Consider the following 22,423-nt stretch of genomic DNA (forward strand, 5'->3'; position numbering starts at 1 on the left):
AAAACCCCAAAAAGGGGAGGCATCTCTGTTCAGTTTTAGCAAAATACTACGGTCACTCATAAAATCGTCTAAGGACAGCTTTGAGAGATGAAATGCACAGGACACTAAGGATAATCACAAGGCTTTCTTTAGTTGTGTTAGGAACCTGGGTGGGAATTCCCAGATATGCTCAGAATTAGTCCAAAATGACAAAAGACTACACCAAACCCACAGACATTGCCAACATCCTAGCTGACAGGTTCAGCGCAAACTCCCCCCCTCCCCACCAGAAGGGCAAATATCTATCCCAGCAGAGTGCTGCCCCCCTGACATCTCAGATGCTCAGGTAAGAGTTGTCCTCTCCAAAGCAAATAACACAGGATCAATGGGACCAGACGGTGTCCTGGGCTGCATCCTACATGAACTCCAAGATGAGCTAAACCCAAACATAAAACTACTGTTCAATCTCAGCCTTACCACAGGTTATGTACCCAAAGAGTGGCGTACAGCAACAGTGGTCCCTCTCCACAAAGGTGGTGCCTCAACGGATCCTGGAAACTATCGCCCCATAAGCCTGACTAGCTTGGTCTGCAAAGCTATGGAAAGGATCATCATGGACCTCATACATAAAGATATTGGAGACCTACAGACACTGGCTCCTACCCAGTGTGACTTTAAGAGCAGATCCTGCCTCTTACACCTGGTTGATTTCTTTGAAACAGTCACCAAGGCCATTGACAAGGGGAAGGTGGTCCACACAGCCTACCTGGACCTCGCAAAAGCCTGCGATACAATACCCCACTTGGGCATTATAGATAAGCTCACCAGCTTAAATATACACCCCTATGTCACTAGATAGGTTGCAAACTGGCTCAAGGACAGAACCCACATGGTTAGAATTGCTGGAGCCATGTCAGACTCCAAACCAGTTACAAGTGGTGTCCCACAAGGCTCAGTCCTGGGACCTCTCCTGTTCGGTATATATGTCTCGGAGGTACAGGCCAACACGGAAGGACTGTGGCTGACCAAGTTCGCGAATGACCGCAAACTGGGCACTATAATTGACTCTCCAGCCGTCACAACCATCCTCCAAAAGGGCCTCATAGAAACAGACAACTGGTGCCAGAGCCATGGCCTCAAGCTAAATGCCACAAAGTGTATAGTCATCCCCTTTGGCAAAAACAAAGTGGCCACAAATGACCACATAGGTGGTAATCCATTACGTACGGAAGAAGTAATTAGGGACATGGGGACCAAAGTTGATAGCAATCTCTCATTTGATGACCACGTGGCCAAAGTGGTTAGAAAAACATTTTATATAGCCCACCTAATCATGACAGGATTCACATCTAGATCAGTGGAGGTCATCGTGCCACTTTACTCATCCCTCATCAGGACCATATTGAGTACAATGCCCCTTTTGGGATTTACCTTACCAGACACCTGCAGCAACTGGAAAGACCACAAAAGTACCTCACCAAGAGGAACAAAGGGCTCAAACAGATGCCATATGCTGCCCAGTTAACATAACTCCATACTCAGTGGCATACCGCCTGCTCAGAGGCGATCTGTGCCAGACGTATAATGCCATGCCCAACCCGGAAGTAATGGACATGCTGCACCTCAGAAAATCAAACTCCCATCGAGCTTTGCGCTCGAGAGACTTGAACCTCAGCACTGACATCAATAGGACATGCTGGAGGGACAGATTCATAACCCAGAGGCTCCCTTCACTCTGGAATAAAATCCCAGTCCAGGTTAGGCAGAGTCCCTCATTGACTCTCTTCAAGAGGAATCATGATGAGTGGATGGGGGATTGTAGGTGTACTCCGGGTATCACTTCTGTGTCAATGTTAGACAGAGGCACAGTATACTAACCTCAGAAAAGGGCATAGCAACATTAATCTAAAATGGGTGGTGAAAGCCAAACACACTCTGGCTTGGCTTATAAATGCCCTAGGGCAGATAGCCTAGTATGAACCTATGAACCTATACCCACACCCCAGGTTGTTGCCACAGTGTGACGCATCACAGACTATCCACATGCAACTAACAGTGGGTTAAACTGACTTCCAGTTCATAGCCTGCTACGGACCACCCTCCTAAACCCAGGTAACCCACTTGGCCTGCTTAAGAATACATGAATATCTGCAGGTGTCTCCAAACAACAATATATTGGGCAGCTTCATTTACCCACACATAGACTGGGAGCATTATTGTAGCTCCAACACCCTAGGTGTAAGGTTCCTACAATCCATACACTCAATTGCTATGGAACAACTTGTTACCACTCCCACAAGAGGGGAAAACATGCTGCACCTGATCATCACCAACATATGGACTATATGCTCCAGACCAGAAGTGTATCCCTCGCTGGTAAGATGACACCATAGACTACTCTCACTGTATATTCACATACCAAATGCAGCCCCTGCACAGAAAACCACAGTCATAAAGTTGTGTAATGCAAATTCCATGTATTCACATGAGGCAGGCTTCAGACATGGGAACTATTTAAGGTCACAGGTACATATGTCTATGTGGCACACACATACCTCATGTGCATTGACATTACTGATATAATCTATGTCATACAATATTAAGAGCAACACCACACACTCATGGACAAACTGTGTGACAAAAACACACATGGCATTTGTAGGATTCAAACCCCTACCTAACTATGTTATGACACTTGAGAGAGATGCATTAGCAGAGCACGCTATTCACATTACTGGGAGGGCTCTCTTCTCCTGCTATACTTATAGGGTGCTGACATCATCAGTGTTTAGAAAGAGGAATGTGCATCATGTAGTGTGTTCTTCTAGTTGCCAAAAGGGACATTTTTTTCACACAGAATTGCACACACACTAACCCCCCTCACCCAAACACACACTGAGCATTTGCAGGATTCAAACCCCTACCTAACTATGTTATGACACTTGAGAGAGATGCATTAGCAGGGTGCACTATTTACATTACTGGGAGGTTTCTCTTCTCCTGCTATACTTATAGGGTGCTGACATCATCAGTGTTTAGAAAGAGGAATGTGCATCATGTAGTGTGTTCTTCTAGTTGCCAAGAGGGACATTTCTTTCACACAGAATTGCACACACACTAACCCCCTCACCCAAACTGAGCATTTGCAGGATTCAGACCCCTACCTAACTATGTTATGACACTTGAGAGAGACGCATTAGCGGAGCGCACTATTCACATTACTGGGAGGTTTCCCTTCTCCTGCTATACTTATAGGGTGCTGACATCATCAGTGTTTAGAAAGAGGAATGTGCATCATGTAGTGTGTTCTTCTAGTTGCCCAAAGGGACATTTCTTTCACACAGAATTGCACACACACTAACCCCTCACCCAAACACATACTGAGCATTTGCAGGATTCAAACCCCTACCTAACTATGTTATGACACTTGAGAGAGATGCATTAGCGGAGCACGCTATTCACATTACTGGGAGGTTTCTCTTCTCCTGCTATACTTATAGGGTGCTGACATCATCAGTGTTTAGAAAGAGGAATGTGCATCATGTAGTGTGTTCTTCTAGTTGCCCAAAGGGACATTTCTTTCACACAGAATTGCACACACACTAACTCCCCTCACCCAAACACACACTCAGCATTTTCAGGATTCAAACCCCTACCTAACTATACTATGACACTTGAGAGAGATGCATTAGCAGAGAAAGCTGTTCGGATTACTGGGTATTTGCTCTTCTCCTGCAGTATTTATAGGGTGCTGACATCATTATTTATAAAGAAGTATGTACATCTATTACTATCTGTCAGTTAGGGGGATAGCATATATATGCATTAACAGCCGCCTACTTCGGGGTCAGATATGCACATCAGCACTGCCAGGTTATGTTTTATACCATGCTTCGTGACCACAGGACCTGTAACACACAGCACAACCAGTTCAGACCACCCCTCCCATATCCAGGACACACACTTTGCTTCCCTGGGAACAGTGTAGGATATGAAGGTGTTCACATACACCATTACAGTGGTTAACGTCGGGTATATGTATATTGTATGGGGGAACCACTCAGGCCTCAACAACATCACCCTACAGCCACTACAATTTGTGAATCCATGTGCTATGGCAGGACCACTCACCACAGCCACAAGGGGGAATACATATTGGACCTGACCATCTGCAACATGGGGACTCTGTTCCACACCAGAGGTAAACCACCATTGTTAATATATGACCATACCCAACTTTCCATGGACATCCATATCCCATCCTCACCCCCAGGCAAGGAAGTCACTGCAAACAAAGTATTTATCAAAAGCAGACTTTGCACTTGTGAAGACTGGGGTGGAAGACTTCAAAGGTCCCATGCTGGGGGATTATACAGGCCACTCTGCATAATCCTTGACAATTGCATTCTATGAGCATCTGGAAGGTTTGCATTGATCATGCTATCCCAAATAAACCCAAGACTCCTCCACAACAGGAGACCTGTCTGGTGTACACCAGCCATATATAAGCTGTACAACAGAAGGAGGGAGCTAATACATTACAGAGCAATATCCCACAGAGGGAGGACGTCTCTGAACAGTATTGGCATGACACTTCAATCCCTCAAACTCATCACGTCAAAGTGTTGACAGTGAAATTGTCCAGACACTGCAGATAAGGCTCCCCTCAGTCTGTAATTGACGCCCAATTACTGTTATAAGTCCTCACCAACCCTCTTCCAGAAAACACCAGCCACATGGATGTGACATTGCAATTTCAACCCCTGGGATCTCCACTGTGTCCCTGCTTGATGGAGGCACAGCACATTAGCCTTAAACGGTGCCTTCTGTGACCTACTTTACAGAGGCACAGTAGCCTACTGTACTGGGGAGGCAGACGCCAAGCACACTCTGGCTAAGCTTGTATTCCCTAGGGCAAACAGCCTAGTATTGACCTCTACACTCATATGTTTAATTTTCAGATGCACAATATTTGTTGCTGATAAACTGTTTGCAGGTCTTTATTGCCATAGCTTTCCCTGTTTCTATGAACAACTTGTGTATCTGTGGAAGATGTTTGAATATGAGAGGGATCCACTATTTGACTTATGTCTCTGTAGTCATTTAACTGTGTGCACTGGGCAGATTGCTGTATTGTGGTTGGTTCCTGGATTAACACATACAAATACCAGATATGTGTGGCCAGCTGCTAAACTGAGACATGGCCTAAGTGTGTGAGCATGCCCAGTTCAGGCTTTCCATGGCTTGTTGCCTGACATATGTCTCATTTATCAAAGTGTGAGAGCATGCCCAGTGAGAGCTTTCCATATGTTGAAATCTGCAGTCCACCACATTTGTGGTTGTGTGTGAACTTCAACAATATTTCACATTTATAGTTGTGTGTTGGGAGTCATGTTGTGTACTTACTGCCCAACTGCTTTGTGTCTGAACCCAACAGGGATTATACTGTGCCTGCAGGGTTTCCATGGGATAATTTGCATACAGTTGTCAACATCCTTTCATACTGACCAAACATTGTAATATCGTATAGTGTACTGGTTCAGTACTTTCACTGTGGTGGACAGTATCCTGGGTTTCAGTCCTATCACTGCTTTAAATATTCATAGTGAGCACACCAGACTGGTTAAGGGCCAGTTGTGCACATATGACCATGTTGCATTTTGTTCAAATATGGACTACTTAAACCAGGCTTGTCCAACATTGGTAGTGTATTCCGCAACTTAGGTGGACATTGACAAACACTAGCGATGTGCCCTAGGCCATTTCTACTGCTAGTCAGAGAGTGTGTTTGTCCTTCAACATACATTGTAACTGAATTTTGCCATGACATATTTCAAGGTTAGTATACTGTGCCTCTGTCTACCAGTGACATAACAGTGATAGCCAGGGTAAACCTACCATCTCCCATCCACGCATCAAGATTCCTCTTGAGGAGAGTCAGTGAGGGACTCTCTGGCTAACCTGTACTGGGAGTTTACTCAAGAGTGGAGGGAGCTTCTGGGTTATGGATCAATCACTACAGCATGTCCTGTGTATGTCAGTGCTGGGGTTCAGGTCTCTCATGTGCATAGCTCACTGGCATTCAGATTGTACAAGGTGCAGCATGTTCATTGATTCCAGCTTGGACATGGCTTTATACATCAGGCACAGATTGCCTCTGGGCAGACAGTATGGCACTGTGTGGAGCTGCAGTTTGTTTAATCAGGCAACACATGGCATCTGTTTGAGCTCTTTGATCCTCCTGGTGTGGTACATTTGGGGTCTTTCCAGTTGATGGAGGTGTCTGCTGAGGTACATCCCACAGGGGCCATTGTACTCAATTGTGAGGCTGATTAAGGATGACTGAAGAGGCACGATGACCTCTCCTGATCTAGATCTGACTACCTTCATGATTAGGTGGGTATATGGTATGTCTCTGTAACCACTACAGCCACATGATTGTCAAATGCAAGATATCTATCAACTTGTGTCCCCAGGTCTCTTATTACTTCTAAAGTACTTAATGGGTTAACACCTATGTGGTAATTGGTGGGCACTTACTGTTTATCCACAGGGGATGACTATACACTTTTCTGCAATTAGCTTGATGACATGGCTCTGGCACCAGTTGTCTGCTTCTATGTGGCCCTTTTGTAGGATGCTTGTGTCAGCTGGAGGGTCAGATATGGTGCCTAGTTTGCAGTCCTCTGCAAACTTGTTCAGACACAGTCCTTCCATGTTGGCCTGTACCTATGGGAAATATATACCAAACAAGGGAGGTCCCAGGACTGAGCCTTGTGGGATGCCAGTTGTAGCTGGTTTGTAGTCTGACATGGCTGCAGCATTTCTGACCATGTCAGTTCTATCCTTGGGCTGGTTTGCAACCCATCTACTGACATAGGGGTTTATATTTAAGCTGGTGAGCTTATCTATAATGAACACGTGGGGTATTGTATGGAAGGCTTTTGCAAGGTCCAGATAGGCTGTGTGGACCACATTCCCCTCATCAATAGCCTTGATGACTGTTTCAAATGAGTCAAATATGTTTAAGGGGCAGGATCTGCCCCACGCTGGGTAGGGTCCAGTGTCTGTAGGTCCCCAATATCTTTATTTTTGAGGTCCATGATGATCCTTTCCATAGCTTTGCAGATCAAGCTTGTCAGGATTCTGGGGTGATAGTTTGCAGTATCCATTCAGGCACCACCTTTGTGGAGAGGGACCACTGTTGCTGTACACTGCTCTTTGGGTAGATATCCTGTGGTAAGGCTGAAATTGAGCAGTAGTGTTATTTGGCGTTCCATTCTTCTTGGAGTTCATGTTGGACACAGCCCAGGACACCATCTCGTCCCATTGATGCTGTGTATTTTGCTTTGAAGATGCTGGCTGTTAGCTCAGCATCTGCAATGTCAGGGGGCCAGCACTCTGCTGGGATAGATATTTGGCATTTGGGGGGGGGAGGTAGTTTGCACTGAACCTGTCAGGTTGGATGTTGGCAATGTGTGTGGGTTTGGTGTATTGTTTGTAATATTTGGTAATTCAGAGCATATCTGTGAATTCCCAACAAGGTTCCTACTATCAGTTAAGAAAGCCTTGTGAGTATCCTTAGTGTCCTGTACAATTTGTATCTTCATAGGTTCATAGGTTCATACAAGGCTATCTGCCCTAGGGCATTTATAAGCCTAGCCAGAGTGTGTGTGGCTTTCGCCACCCCTTGCTATGTGAATATTATGCCCATTTAGGGTTTACTTTACTGTGCCTCTGTCTAGACGTGACACAGTGAAGACCCCCAGTGTAAATCTCTGATCTCCCATCCACTTGGCAAGATTCCTGTTGAAGAGAGTCAGTGAGGGGCTCTGCCTAACATGGAGTGGGATTCTGTTCCAGAGTGTAGGGAGCCTCTGAGTTATGAATCTGTCCCTCCAGCACATCCTATTTATTTATGTGTTGAGGTTGACATCTCTCGCGGCTCTGATGGATTTGGATTTTCTGAGGTGGAGCATGTCCATTAATTCTGTATTGGACATGGCCTTGTACATCGGGCATACATCGCCTCTGAGTAGGCAGTATGTGACTGCATACAGCTGGGGTGTCTTCAGCCAGGCAGCATATGACAAATGTTTGAGACTCTTTATCCTCTTGGTGAGGTACTTTTGAGGTCTTTCTAACTGCTGCAGGTGTCGGGTAAGGTACATCCCAAATGGGGCATTGTACTCAATTATGGGCCTGATAAGAGAAAAGTATAGGGGCACAATGACCTCTCTTGATGTAGATGTGAATCCTTTCATGATAAGGTGGCCAATATAGAAGGTCTTCCTAGCCACGTTGGCAATGTGAGTGTCACATGAGAGGTTACTGTCCACTTGTGTCCCTAGGTCCCTGATTACTTCTTCCATATGTAATGAATTACCACCTATGTACCTTGTTTGGTATTTGGAGAGACATTCAGGTTTTGGGGCTGAAAAGCATGATATGAGGTATAACCTGGTAGTGCTGGGGTGCTCTCAGGAGCCCTGATGCAGGTTTCCGTCACTGCACAGTCATCGATGTTCTCCATACTGGGGAGGGCTTTGAGAGTGTGTATCTTGAGGTTTAGACTTCTGGCATTGAGCAGCATTACCCTTATGTTTTTTCCACTTATGTTTTCTAGGGAGGTGGGTTTGTCTTTTCAGCCTTGCCTACAAAATGCACTATGGAAGTGGCAAGAGCCTTAGCCAATATCCAGACGCCCAGGGGTGACAGGTGCAAGCCATCCCTGGCAAAGCAGCGTGGCTTGTCAAGCATGACATCCCAAGCAGACAGACATTGGATCCCCTTGGAATGACACCAGTAATTGAGCCAATTGTTAAAGCTGATCATTCTGTGTTTGTACTGTGGCATCATTCTTGGTGAGGGTAGGATGCTGCTCAGGGTCAGAGTCATACCGGCCTGGCCTACATAATCAGAGAGCTCCTCTATGTCTCTTTTCATGTAGTCCAGGGAGGTACGTCTCAGGTCATTCACACCAGCATGGACAATGACTGAGTCATATTTGTACTTGCTTTGGCATGACTTGCGTGCTTGTGTTATGTGGTGGATTGTAGCAGCCTACAGGCAGCTTACTGTACCCTTTTCCTTGTTCAGTCTGGTGAGCGGGACATCAGTGTGTCTGACTATGGAGTCACCTATTACAAGTGTATCAGGCATGTTGTTTGTCCTTACGGGCTGTGACTGTTTGGCACACCGACTTTGTGTACTATGTGTTGCATGTGCTATGTTTGGAGGTAGTGGTTGCTTGGGTGTCTGCTTTGGAGGCCTCTATTGATTTGGTGGATTTTTAATTAGAGCCTCCGGGAATGTTTTTGTGTGTTTATGTCTTTGGTTTGCAGTTGTGATAGATCTATATGAGACTGGGTTTGTGGTGTGTGTGGTTATCTTCTCCTCCTGACTAGTTTTGACAGTAGTGAGTTGAGAGAGCTCAGCCTCCAGTTTGGATAAATGGTTGCATCTCTCACATATATTTGTATTTCTTGGGGGGAGGAGGGGGTTGTCTGTGTACATGGGGCAGGTGTAACATTGCCCAAGATTCACAGATTCAACTTGTTGTAGCTGGCCTTAATGGATTTTATGAGTGGCCATATTTTATTGCCATAATACTGATCAGAGATTACTTCCCTTTTTGGGTTTGCTCTATCATGTAGTAGCTTCCTCATTCTCTTGCATGGTTTGTTAATAGCTGGGGTCCACCATGCCAGATGCCTGCGTGTATGGAATTGGGCCTTGGTTTTATTTGGGATTGCATAATCCATGCATTCCTGAAAGTGTTCATAGAATGCATTTATAAAGGGTTCTGATGTGTGGCCCATATTTTCCACAGGTACAGGGCCTTTAATGGATTCCACATCAGTTTGGAGGAGTGCAACATTTCCTTTACACATGTTTTTCACTGTGGTTTTCTGGCCAGGGACTGTGGTCAGGATGTGAATATCCAGTGTGATTACTCTATGGTCTGATCTTACCAGTGAGGGATACACTTCTCATCTGGCCATAGAGTACCCATGTTGCTGATTATCACATCCAGTATGCTTACCCCTCTTGTGGGAGTGGTACATTGCTCCTGAGCATTTTGGTTTATGGATTCTAGGAACCTTTGGCCTAGAGTGTTGGAGCTGGAATAATGCTCCCAGTCTATGTTTGAGTATTTTCAGTCACCCAATATAATGTTGTTTGGAGAGCTTGATATTTCCATGTGTTCCAACGTAGGCCAAGTGCAGTTCCTGGCATTAGGAGGGTAGTCTGTAGCAGGCTACAAACTGGGAGGCAGTTTTAGCCACTGTTACTTGACCATGGATAGTCCATGCTGCTTCTTGTTGTGGTACCAACATGGGGGTGTGGTTATCCTTGTCAATTATTGCTAGTCACCCTCCTTTTGTAGTTTGTTCCATGTTTTGGGGCTGTAAAGCATGGTATGAGATGTAACCTGGTAGTGTTAGGGTGCTCTTGTGAGCCTTGACCCAGTTTTTTGTTACAGGACAGATATTAACATTCTCCATGCTGAGGGGAGTTTAGACTGCATGCATCTTGCAGTTTAGACTTCTGGCATTGGGTAGCATTACATCTAGGTTCTTATCCCTTGTGATACCTATGGAGGTGGGTTTGTGTTTTGAGCCTTACCTATTCAAGGCACAGTGGGGGTGACAACAGCCTTTGCCAGTATCCAAAAGGCCAGGACTGATAGGTGCACGCCATCCCTAGCAGGTGGAGCATCATGTCTTGCTCAGCATGTCATCCCAGGCTGGCACGCATTGGATCCCTTTTGACTAACAGCAATACTTAAGCCAATTATTGTAATTGATCATCTCGTCTTCATATTGTGGCATCATGCTTGGTGAGGGTAGGATGTTAATCAGGGTCATCAAGTTTGCATATACTACATGGTGTTACATTGCTTAACACATGGCAATCATGCCTCAGGTGGTGCTGCAGGGCTGTCTATGTCGGATGCACATACTACACTCCCTGTACATGTTTGATAGCAGGTTGTGTCAACTTAGGCATCCCTTTTACTATATGTGTGAGTCAGAGAGAGGTATCATTTCCAGGGTTCCTACTGAGCCAGTGTATGTGCTATGCGTTGCCGCTTTGCCAAGGCCAAGGCATACTGGGCACGCCTCCTTCTGCCTACTGGGGCAGGCTCAGGCTCTGCCTGTGATTGGCTTGGCAATGGTGGGGGGCTGTTTGGCCCAGCCCTATGCTGGTCTTGCTGCAGCTGTTTTCGCAGAATCATATTATGTAGCATAGCACATACCATGACAGTTTGGATACATGTAGTTGTGAGTACTGCAAGTCTCCACCAGATGTGTCCAGGCACCGGAACCATGACTTGAGCAGCCCAAACACACGCTCGATTACATTTCGTGTTTGTGCGTGTGCCTCATTATGGCGTTCTTGTTCAGGTGTGTGTGCATTTCTGATGGGTGTCATCAGCCACGGCTCCAGTGCATAGCCAGCATCCCCCACTAAGTGACCATGTGGGATGTCCCCATTGGCAAATGTCTGGTACAGCTGCGTCAGATGCCAGATATGGGAATCATGGTAGCTTCCAGGACAGCCAGCACACACATTCATTATTATGCCCTGGGCATCACACACGACCTGGCAGTTGATGGAGGGGAAGCCCTTGCGGTTAATGTAGGCCATACCCCGCTCACCGGCTGGTGCTTTGATGCATATATGCGTGCAGTCTGTTGCACCCACTACCTCAGGGTATTCCGCTATTTGCTGGAAGAGATGCATATTGCTGGCCAATACCTCACGGGAATTGGGGAAATATACATGCTCACTGACATGTGCTGACATGGCATCCAGGAACTGGTGCAGTACCCTGGATGCTGATGCCTGTGATATCCCCATCATATCACCAGTTGGTCTCTGGAAGGTACCTGTTGCTAGTATTCTTAGGCCAACACATACCTTGGTTTCCACTGGGATAGGTTCCCCTCTGTTGGTTCTGTGTGTGAGGCGTGGCCTGCACAGCTCAACAATTTGCTGTAGGAGGTCTCTGTCCACTCTATAGCGCTCCACTATCTCCAGCTCATGTAACCCCTGGTAGGTGACCCTGGGCCTGTACACTCTTCTCCGTCTCCTCACTGTGGGTTGTCCAGCAGCATTTGCATAGTCACCACCCTCAGCAAGTTGCATATGTCTCCTTATAACAGCTATGGCAGCCCCTAGCATTTTTGGTCTGAGTGAAGCTTTTTCAGTTTTCACGTCTAATAGCTTACTCCTCTGTTGCAGTGTCTCTTGAGAAAAACATTCTGCACTGTTTGCAGAGTTTTAAGTGCTGGGCTGGGCTACTGTTCTGCCTGTGTAATTGCCTTCTTCTGATTGTTTTAACCTGCCATCTCTGCCAGTAATCCCTGCTAGCTTCCTACTATTTCCCATGCTTCCTTTTTCCCTTCTGTTTCCTCAGTGGGGAGCGACGCGCATACCAGCGAAAACACGCTCACAGTGGCTAACACACGCACACACATGCTTAGATGGACTAGAATCTGCTTATTCGGGTTAAAATGCGCACACACCAGCGCAAACAAGCTTACAGGTGTTTAAACAGGCTCCTACATGCGTATTCGGCCTTAAACGCTTGCACTCACACTTACACGTGCGCACTCTAGCTTACTCGTGCCTACCAGCATGCACACACGCGCATGCATGCCATGCAAGAAACTTTGGTGTTATCCATAGTGTACACCTTCCATTTCTTGGCTTTCCCATGCCTACTTGTTGACACTCCTCTTTCCATGATGTGTGACTGACAGCTTTCACATGCCACTGTGCTCCAATGAGCTGCATTCCTTTCATACATTCCCCCCTGTGATGTCACCTATCTCCTACTCTGTTACTCCCCCTTATCCTACTCCTACACTGCACGGAATGTGGTCATTTCCAATGTAACAGTACGATTCACTATCCTACCACTCATTTACATAGGATTGCCTACTAATGCTTAGTTACATGTCTTACACTCAGCTTCCCCCCTTAGCAACCCCTACTCAGTGGCCATGTTGTTTTAGCCTGCTATTCCCTTCCATTGTAAATTCATGCTGTTTTTTTATAGCACAGCCCGTTTGCGCGGCGCTGTGCTATGTTTAAACATCGGCGATTGCCGAAAAAAAAAAAAATTATTTTATGTTTGCATCGGGGTACGTTGCCAGTGGCCACATATTTGGCCATTGGCATGCTGCCTGGGACATTTGCAACCTTTATTTGGAGCTGACAAGGCTCCATTGTGTTATTTGCAGAATGGTACTCAGTTATCAACTGAGTACATTTCTGCAGATAACACGACTCTTACACGGGCAGGTTTCTACTTCCTGAATCGCAAAATTACCTCATTTGCATGCCTTTCGGATGCAAGTGAGGTAATTAGCATATCCACGCCCTGTCCGTGTAAGAGCCGTTTTAGGTGCTCTCTTTCACGCACATTCAGGCTGTTCCTGGATCGCGATGGCTGCATGAAACTCCGTGCAAGCCATCGTGAATCCTGCCCAAGATCTTAACAAATCCTGGTCCTGCACATGCTAATCACAATGTTAAGACTGTGCTCACCATACAATACTCTCCAAATACTCTCCTTAAACACAATGATATCAACCTCTGCTGCCTGTACAATCCACTAAGTTGCACGTGGGCTTTCTCTTTAGTAACTTCTGTTGCTACAAAATCTTTGAATGTATAAAAGTAACTACTTTTTGTGTATAAAGGTAAATATAAATGTAACTACTCTGTGTTTAACTGGAACTTAGTATAATGCAATGTAAATAAATAGAGCTTTACTCCCTGGGCCTCCTCTGAAAATTGGTATTAACCAGTCAGACTTTCCCGGTAAACAAAGATAAATAAATACATAAATTTATACATGATATGCATTGCTTAATTATTTGTATCACAAATACTTTACTTGAAATATTCCTGCCTCTTACACTTCTTACAGTGTAGAATTTTAACCATAAAGTTTCACTACCTTTTTTGCATTTTATACCTTATTTTAAGTAACGTTATACAGAAATCATGCTGCTGATCTGATTGTGGTGCTGCACTTTATAATGTTTTATGAATATTGGTTGAGAATTCTATCTTTCATTACGGAGGACTTGAAGACAAATATGTATATTTTGCACATACAAGACTGGAAAGTAGAGTCATGTAAGTAAACTTACCAAACAGTAGATGGTTGGATGATCTCTGCTGTAGTAGCCGTAGCCATATGGGTTATATCCTCCTAAGGCTATAACAGCTGTCCAGTTTCCAAAGCTTCAGGGCACTCATCAACTGCCCAAACTTTCAGGTAGCTCTAGCTAAACTGACTAAATGACAACTTTGGGCACAAAGCCCTTCAGAGCTTTACTGCCAGCAGAGGCGAGGAAGGTGAGTCCTGAAAGGATGCTAGGAACAACAAAAAATAAATGTCTTCACCCTTGCATAAACAATACATCTAAAAACAAGCGGGATGGAAGGAGGGAGCTGCTGTTGCAGCTGTGATCATTCGAACATCTATTACGTTAATTTCAACCTATACAGCTGTACTTTGTTTGTCATAGTAATCACTGCTGCAGCAGCCTTATCTATATGGGTAGTTTACCCTAGCTTACGACATTTGGGAGGTGGGAGAATAAAGGTCCAGGCTGCAGTGGAAAATGGTCCAAACAAAGCGTCATTTAGATCAAGAGAAGGAATCAAGCTTCGTGTGCTTTATAAAAGTACGTATAGAGGACAAAGTTACTACCTCAAGAATATTTCAAGCATCCAACCACTTCCAGAAAGCCATAGATGAAGCCAAGGCCCTGGCTGAGTGTGCCTTGACCCTGCCTGGAATAGTTTTGTTGTGGTGAGTATTACAAAAGTTTATAGCCATATACATCCATTTGGAAACTGTCTGTTCTGTCACAGGTTGTCCCTTCTTACCTTAACAAATAATGAACAATTGATCAAAATATCTGAAAGCTGATTTGTCTATGCATGGGCTAAACTCTTGGCTAGGCTTATAAGGGCCTCAGGGCCAATAGCCTAGTAACTTCATATGATCCTATGAAAGATTTAGTTCTGTCAAGACAATATTCTATCTCCCTCGTTATAAGGTTCAGGAAAGAAAATGTGGACATGGATAGTTTGGCTTAAAGTAAACTCAGACATCAATTTAAGAATAAAAGGAGTAATTCTCAAAGAAACCCTGTCCCTATGGAAAATGAGATAAGGTTGACTCACCATAAGAGGTTGTTGCAACTCAGATGTCCTTGCAGATGTCAGTGCAATCAGTAAAATTGTATTCCATGTCATGAACCGAAAGTCGGCCAGATTAGCTGGTTCAAATGGCGCAAGTGTTAGCTTCTCTAACACAAAATTAAGGTCACAAGGAGGGGGACAATGGTTTTCTTGGAGGTCTCTTAATGCAAAACCATTTTAAGGACATTTTAACATGAGACTGCATTGAAAAAAAGAGTATCTATGGATAGACAAACTGACATGGCCAATAAATGAACCTTGACAGAGGAATAAGAAAGACCTTAAGACAGTAGCTCACACAAATATTCTAGAACCAGAGAATGACTAGTCCTGAATGTGTGCTGGGTATGTTGTTGGCATCAACTAGAAAAACTTTTCCTTTTGTTAATACATGATTTTCTAGTTGCAGGCTTTCTTTTCCTTATTAGTACCTACAGCATGCCCTCAATTAGCAGGTGCCTACAAGAAATTAAAACACTATCATCCAGGCAGTCAGCTGAAGTTAATTGATTCTAGGGTGTATCAAACACCCCTGTTCTTATGTGAGTACATCCAGTCTTTGAGGAAGATTGTGGTAATTGCCCCTGGCCATTAACAAAAGAAGGGAGAACCACAGTTAACTGGGCCAGAAGGGAGTCACCACAATGATCTCTGGAGATTCCTTCTGAATCTTCCCAAGTATCCTGGGTATTAGTGGGAAGGGTGCAAAAATATACAGGAACATTCCTGTCCAAGGAAAAGAAAAGCTGTCTTTCTGTCAGGCGTTCTAGCATGGAGTCTTAAAACAGAATTTTGCCAGTTGATTGTTCAAAGAGGAGACAAAGAGGTCTACTTGAGGAACTCTCTACAGATGGATCAAGTCTTGGAGGACCTTCTGATCTAGTTGCCATTCATGAAGGTCTGCCCTAGTTCTGTTTAGCTTGTCTGCCACACACTTCTGCTTTGACAGAACATAGTATGCCTGTAGAGTGAGATTGTGCTGTGAAGCTATAGCCCAAGCTACCGTGGCTAGTATGAAAAGGGGGTACAGCCTGGTTCCCCCTTGCATGTTGATCTACCATATGACTCTAGCATTGACTGTAACCACTTGAAGAGGCAACCAGAGACCAAAAATGGTTCAGAGAGTTAAGTGTCTCCTTGATATTTATGTGTTTGAATCTGTCATTGGTATTTCATACTCCTCCGCACTTTTATCCCTCCTGAAACTGCTCCCCAAGCAAAGTCTCAAGTGTCTGTGTTGAGTGACTGCTTTGGATCATGGAGGAAGAAGGGAACACCTGCATTTAAAGATATCTGTTCTCTCCAACAAAAGACTTATCTTCTGACAAACCCCAGCACTGGGACTTGAAAAGATAAAGACTATTGTTGCTGGGACCAAAGAGATTTCAGATACCACTATATCTTTCTCATGTGGAGTCTTGCCAGGGGTATCATAGGAATCATAGATGCCATAAGACCCAAATCTTAGCATATTCCCTCTCAGTGACTGACGGCTGAGTGGAAATAAAGATCTATTTTTTTCCTGTGGAAGAAAAGCTCTTTGAACTGAGGAGCTTAGTTGACATCACAGGAACACAATCCTGTGTGGAGTCAAGAAAGACTTCTGAATGTTCTTTTGGAATCCCAGGTAGCGTAAGAGATTTCTCACACAAAAGAAAGATTCATGACAGTTTGAAAAAGATTCTGCATAGATTAGTCATCCAGATATGGAAAAATGTGGATACCATGTAGTCTGCAAGGAGCGATAACTGGAGGGACACTTTGTGAACACTCTTGGTGCAGTGGATAGTCCAAGGGTAAGGCAGAAAACTGATAATGTGATCCACACACAGAAAAACTTAAGAAACACTTGAAGTCTGGATGATAACCATCTTTTAAGTCTAGTGTTGCCAGGAAACTTGAAACATGAAGGAAAAGTAACAGGTTGCAAAGTAAAATCATTTTGAATTTCAGCACTATCACAAACAGGTTTAGGAAAGAAAGATCCAGAACTGGTCTTCAATAATTTTCTTTCTTTGGCACATGGAACATCTTTGAATAAAAAAAAACTTCCCCACCTGGGAAGGAGAAACCCGTTCTATCACCCCCATGGGACAGCATGTGATGAAAAAGTAGTGGAAATAAAAGATTATGATTGGGAGGATGAGGTATAACCCCCTGGAAAGGAACAACTTTCCCTCACTGCCATCTGTAACCTTGATGAATGATTCTCAGAACCCATTTGTCTGAAACTGTTGCTGAAGACAGAAATGCAGATTCAGACTTTCTGGAAGAAAAAAAAGAGCCAAGGTGAGAGAGAGTCATAACGTCTCTTGGATAGTCATTTAGATTTGTTGAATTGTTCTTGGATATGGGAGCTTCAAGACTTTTTATTTGGAGCCCTCTTATTTCTTCTTGAACGTCTGTTTACCTGTATTTTGTTAAGACTGTTTATTCTGTTTTTTGTTAAAAATGGATGAGGAAATAGAATATTCCTTGGAAAATTTAGAAAAGGAGGGCTGAAAATGTTAGAGATTACTTGCATCAGGTTTCCTGTTTCATTACACTTTTTGACCACCTCTGCACCTGTCAAAAAGTAGCATAAAACCAAGCACATGTCTACTCCTCCTCAATTTTCCTTGGATAGCAGTCGTTTACTGGGTCTGGCTCACGGTTTAATTCAGGCTATTAATGCTTCTTGTAGATTACTTCCTGGTAAAAAAAAAAAAAAAAAAAAAAACTGTTTCTCTAAGTATTATAATGTTCTTTGTACATAAGTAGGATGTTTCTCTAATTGTATGATACTCTTTATATCACATTTATGATTATTATTAACCAAAGGAGCTAAAGTTGATGATTGCAGTTTCTTAGATTGTTTTTAATATAACTAATGGGGTTTTTCCCCTGGGCCTCCACTGAAAATGGGTTACCCACCCAGTTAGATTGTCCAGGTAAACAAACATAGAATAAAAATATGAGTAAATTAGTAAAACAAAACGACTTGTGTTTTACAAATTTACTTGTTTTAGGATGTGATTTTCCACTGGGTTTTGGTTTGTTTAATAAAATAAAAATAAATAATTATTTAGTAAGACGTGCATTTCTGCTTGTAGTCAATACATTTAAATTTATTGTACTGCATTTGTAAGTAAAGACACCTTTTCTTGGTATGCCACACCTATAATAAGGTTTTGTATTTTTTCTCCACAGAATGCAGAAATAAATATGTGGCTTTGGATTCTTTTCTTCTTTAAAAATCTGATGTGTGTCTCTTCATATAAACATAGCAATATGTTTTCAAGTCCCTCAAACTTAAATCAGCTTGCAGTGGACAGCGACACACACACGGTTTATGTTGGAGCAGTAAACACACTTTACCAGCTCACGGAAGATTTAAAGCTACAGCACAAAGCAGTCATAGGCCCTGAGCTTGATGATAAAGAGTGTACCCCTCCAATTCATATATCTTACTGTCCGACTGCTAAACAGACAGACAACTACGTCAAGCTGTTGCTCTTGGACAAACCCAAAGAAAGGGTTGTTGTTTGTGGGACTCTCTTCAGAGGACTGTGTGCATTAAGGAGTTTGACAAACATCAGTAACGAGCTCTATTATGTGAAAGATAAGGGAGAAAAATGTTACGTCGTAACCAATGATGAGAACCTTTCAACAGTTGGTCTGATAACTACTGTATCAGACAATAGACTCATGTACGTCGCGAAAGGCAATGGACAGTTCGATAATGGGTTTGTTATCAGCATTAGACTCTTGGATACAACTCCAGGCAGTGATAAAGTGCCATTTGAGACGATCTCTGAGGCTTTAGTTTATAAACAGGACCGTATACGTAATCATCCACGATTTTTGTCTGTGTTTGAAACAGATGAACATGTTTACTTTATCCTGTCCAGACTAGAACAAAAACCTGATGGCAAAAACAAAACCTCTATTGCACGCCTGTGCAAAAGCGATATTAACTTCTATTCATACATCGACATTGCCTTGGAGTGTGATGGTAGCACATTCAACATCGCACAGTCTGCATATGTCACTAATCCTAGTGAAGAATTAGCAAGGAGCATGTCGGATTCAGGTAACTATGGCGATGTGACAACACACGATAAGGTGCTGTTTGTTGTCTTCACGAAAGTGGATAAAGGAAAACCCTCCAAGATGTCTGCTTTATGCATGTTTCCTTTAAAAATAATTAATGACAAAATGGAGAAAGTACGCGCTAAAGCCTACAGTGGTGAAAAGACAACTATCTACAATCCCTATGGAGAAACAAAGGTTACGAGTAGCAAAGATGGAGAGGTAATTTTGTTTTTAATTTTTATTTACATATTTTTTAACACTCACCAAGGCATTTGCCATCACTGCACATTTAAATGTTTTAGTGAGATAATTAGAATATAAATTCATGAAGTTGTTCAGCGCTTGATATGTTTCATTTTCACCAGATCTCTGATGTCTAAAGCAGATATGTAGTAAGATGAAGAAAAGTACAGAGGTGAAATTAATGACAGTTTTTTGGTTCTTTCTTAGACGTCCATCATCTCAGGGTATGTTCATTTTGTGTGGGAGACCTCAGACCCACAACTAGCTCATTTGCCCCCAGAGGCAGTTACCAGACAATTGCCCCCCTCAAAGCTGAGGGGAAAAAAAAAGAAAAGATCAAGTGTCGTCTCAGGCTGAGGACAAAGAAAAACATAACCTGATGACTGTAGTTGATACTAACATCTAAAGACATTAGTTTAGGAAGCTGCTTAAATGAATACCCGTACTGCAAGCATGTCCAGTCCTAAACTGTTATAAACAGCCAGTCATGCTCCCTTACAGATTGCAGCTACTACAGATGTCCTCTTTGCCTTATCAATACTGTTGGTAACCCTACTGGACTTTACGCTCTGTATAACTTGGACCAAAAGACCAAAACTGATCATCTCTTTTCACGTTGAACAGGGGTATAGTAGCCTTGACTTTCAAAAATGTTCTCTCTCTTTTTTTTTTTTTTTTAGTTGGCACTCACTGACTGTCAAGACAAACTTCTGTTGATATGTTGGTTCATTTATTCCTTTATATCCAGGGTCTCAGCTTATGGGGAGGGGGTCCTGGACTTTACACAGGGTCTGGGAGTGGTGCCATCATCCTACATGGCCATTTTTTTAACCTTCTTCCTCAGCCCCTCTCTTAAATGCTAATTAGTAATGGTAAGTAACCTGTGTGTGTGCCCTGTCCCAGGTCCATAAGGTGGCCTTGCCTACTGTTGTCCTCCTGCCCACCTCAGCTTGGAATCTTTTCAATGATGTCTACATCCTCCACTGGAGAGACACTTAGCAATGTCCTATCGTCCCCACAATAGGTACGCCCAGTGGAGAGACACTTAGCAATGTCCCTCTTTCCCACAACAGGTACACTCATCCCTCTTGCCAACCACATCAGGTACATAAGCTCCTTAAATGCTGGTCACCCGGGCAACAGTCAGGATTTCTGTGACTTAAACAGAACATGCTGGAGACAGATATGTGTCCCAGAGACTGCCCATCCAATGGAACAGACTTCCCATCCATGTGAAGCTGGGTTTGTCTATTACCCAGAATGAAGGAGAAGTGTTTGTTTAATGTATTCTGGTCTGAGGAAGGTGGGGGAACTTCCCCTCTTACCGCTTTTTAAATAATAAATAAAATCCTCGTGCTTTTGAATCAAAAGCTTCAGCTTTTTTTTTTTTTTGCTTTGGTTTTTTTGCTTTGGTCTATTACCCAGGGTAATCGTAACCTAGAGCAGTGAATAAGGAATAGGAAATTTACACAGGGCCTGGCACTAATGTCTCTTATGGTCACATGTAGCTTATAAATGACTGCTCCTCAGTGTCCTGTTTGGATGCAGGACATCATTATTCTTTTGAGAAAACTTGGCTAGACATAGAAAGGTCCCTGGGTCACTAGCTTAGTAACACTCTATGAAATGTTTGGTCCCTTACTCCTAAAATGTATGGTTTGTTGCCAGTCATTGGGGATTGAAGCCACTATGTAAAAACATAATTTAAGTTTCAGACTTTATTTCCTTCAGAAAATTCATACTAACACAAATCCTGTTATTTACACACTCCAGGCAGTAGTAAAGTACAATTTGAGATAGACTCTGATGCTTTAGTTTGTAAACAGGAACATTCACTTACTTACCACCCAGGATTTTTATCCATGTTTGAAACAGATGAACACATTTACTTTGTCCTATCCAGACTAGAACAGAAGACTAATGCCAAAAACAAACATGTATTGCACATCTGTGCAAAAGCGATATTAACCTCTATTCATACATTAACATTGCCTTAGACTGTGATGGTAGCACATTCAGCATCGCACAGTCTGCATATGTCACTAATCCTAGTGATGAATTAGCAAGGAGCATATCGGATTCAAGAATCTATGGTGATGTGACGACATATGATAAAGTGCTGTTTGTTCATAGGTAGGTTCATAGGTAGGTACTAGGCTATTGGCCCTAAGGCGTATATAAGCCTAGCCAAAAAATGTACCCTGGCTTTCGCCACCCAAGAAAATTATTTTTCTGTGCCCCTGTCGAGCAGAGCCACAGAAGTGATCCCTGGGGTGAATTTCCCATTTCCCATCCAGTCATCAAGATTTTTCTTGAAGAGTGCTAATGAGGAGCTCTGTTTGACATAGATAGGTAGTCTGTTCCAGAGTATGGGAAGTCTCTGGGACAGGACTTTATCCCTCCATCATGTTCTGTTTAATGTGGTGACAAGGTTTAGGTCCCTAGAGCGTGTAGCTCGGAGGGATTGGGATTTCTTTAAGTGGAGCATGTCCAACAGCTCTGGGTTTGACATTGCTTTGTATGTTAGGCAGAGATCGCCCCTGAGTAGGCGATATGTGATGGAGTAAAGCTGTAGTTTTTTGAGATGGTCTGTGTAGGGCATCTGTTTGTCTTCAAGAAAGTGGATAAAGGGGTGCCCTCTAAGCTGTCTGCTTTATGCATGTTTCCCTTAAAAAAAATTAATGACAAAATGGAGAAAATACAAGTTAAAGCCTACAATGGTGTAACAACACTAACTATAATCCCTATGGAGAAACAAAGGCTACAGGTAGCAAAGATGGAGAGGTAATGTTTAAAATCTTTCAAAGTCAGGCAGTTTGCCACTGTTTTATATTTAAATGTTTTAGACAGAATAAAATTAAAAATCTTACTATAAAAGTACAAATGTGCA

General features: G+C 43.3%; 1 protein-coding gene across 1 annotated transcript in view; it reads left to right on the forward strand.

Annotated features, from left to right (window-relative positions):
* Nucleotides 1-22,423, forward strand: part of LOC122815098 (plexin-B2-like) — a 192,990-nt gene that overhangs the window by 164,595 nt on the left and 5,972 nt on the right. The window contains exon 3 of the mRNA XM_044087340.1: nt 18,406-19,509. Within this exon, the coding sequence (XP_043943275.1) occupies nt 18,406-19,509 (1,104 nt within the window). The remainder of the gene's footprint in view (nt 1-18,405; nt 19,510-22,423) is intronic.

This window comes from Protopterus annectens, chromosome 11.part0, assembly GCF_019279795.1.
Source record: "Protopterus annectens isolate FY-2018-M chromosome 11.part0, PAN1.0, whole genome shotgun sequence".
Lineage (NCBI taxonomy): Eukaryota > Metazoa > Chordata > Ceratodontiformes > Protopteridae > Protopterus > Protopterus annectens.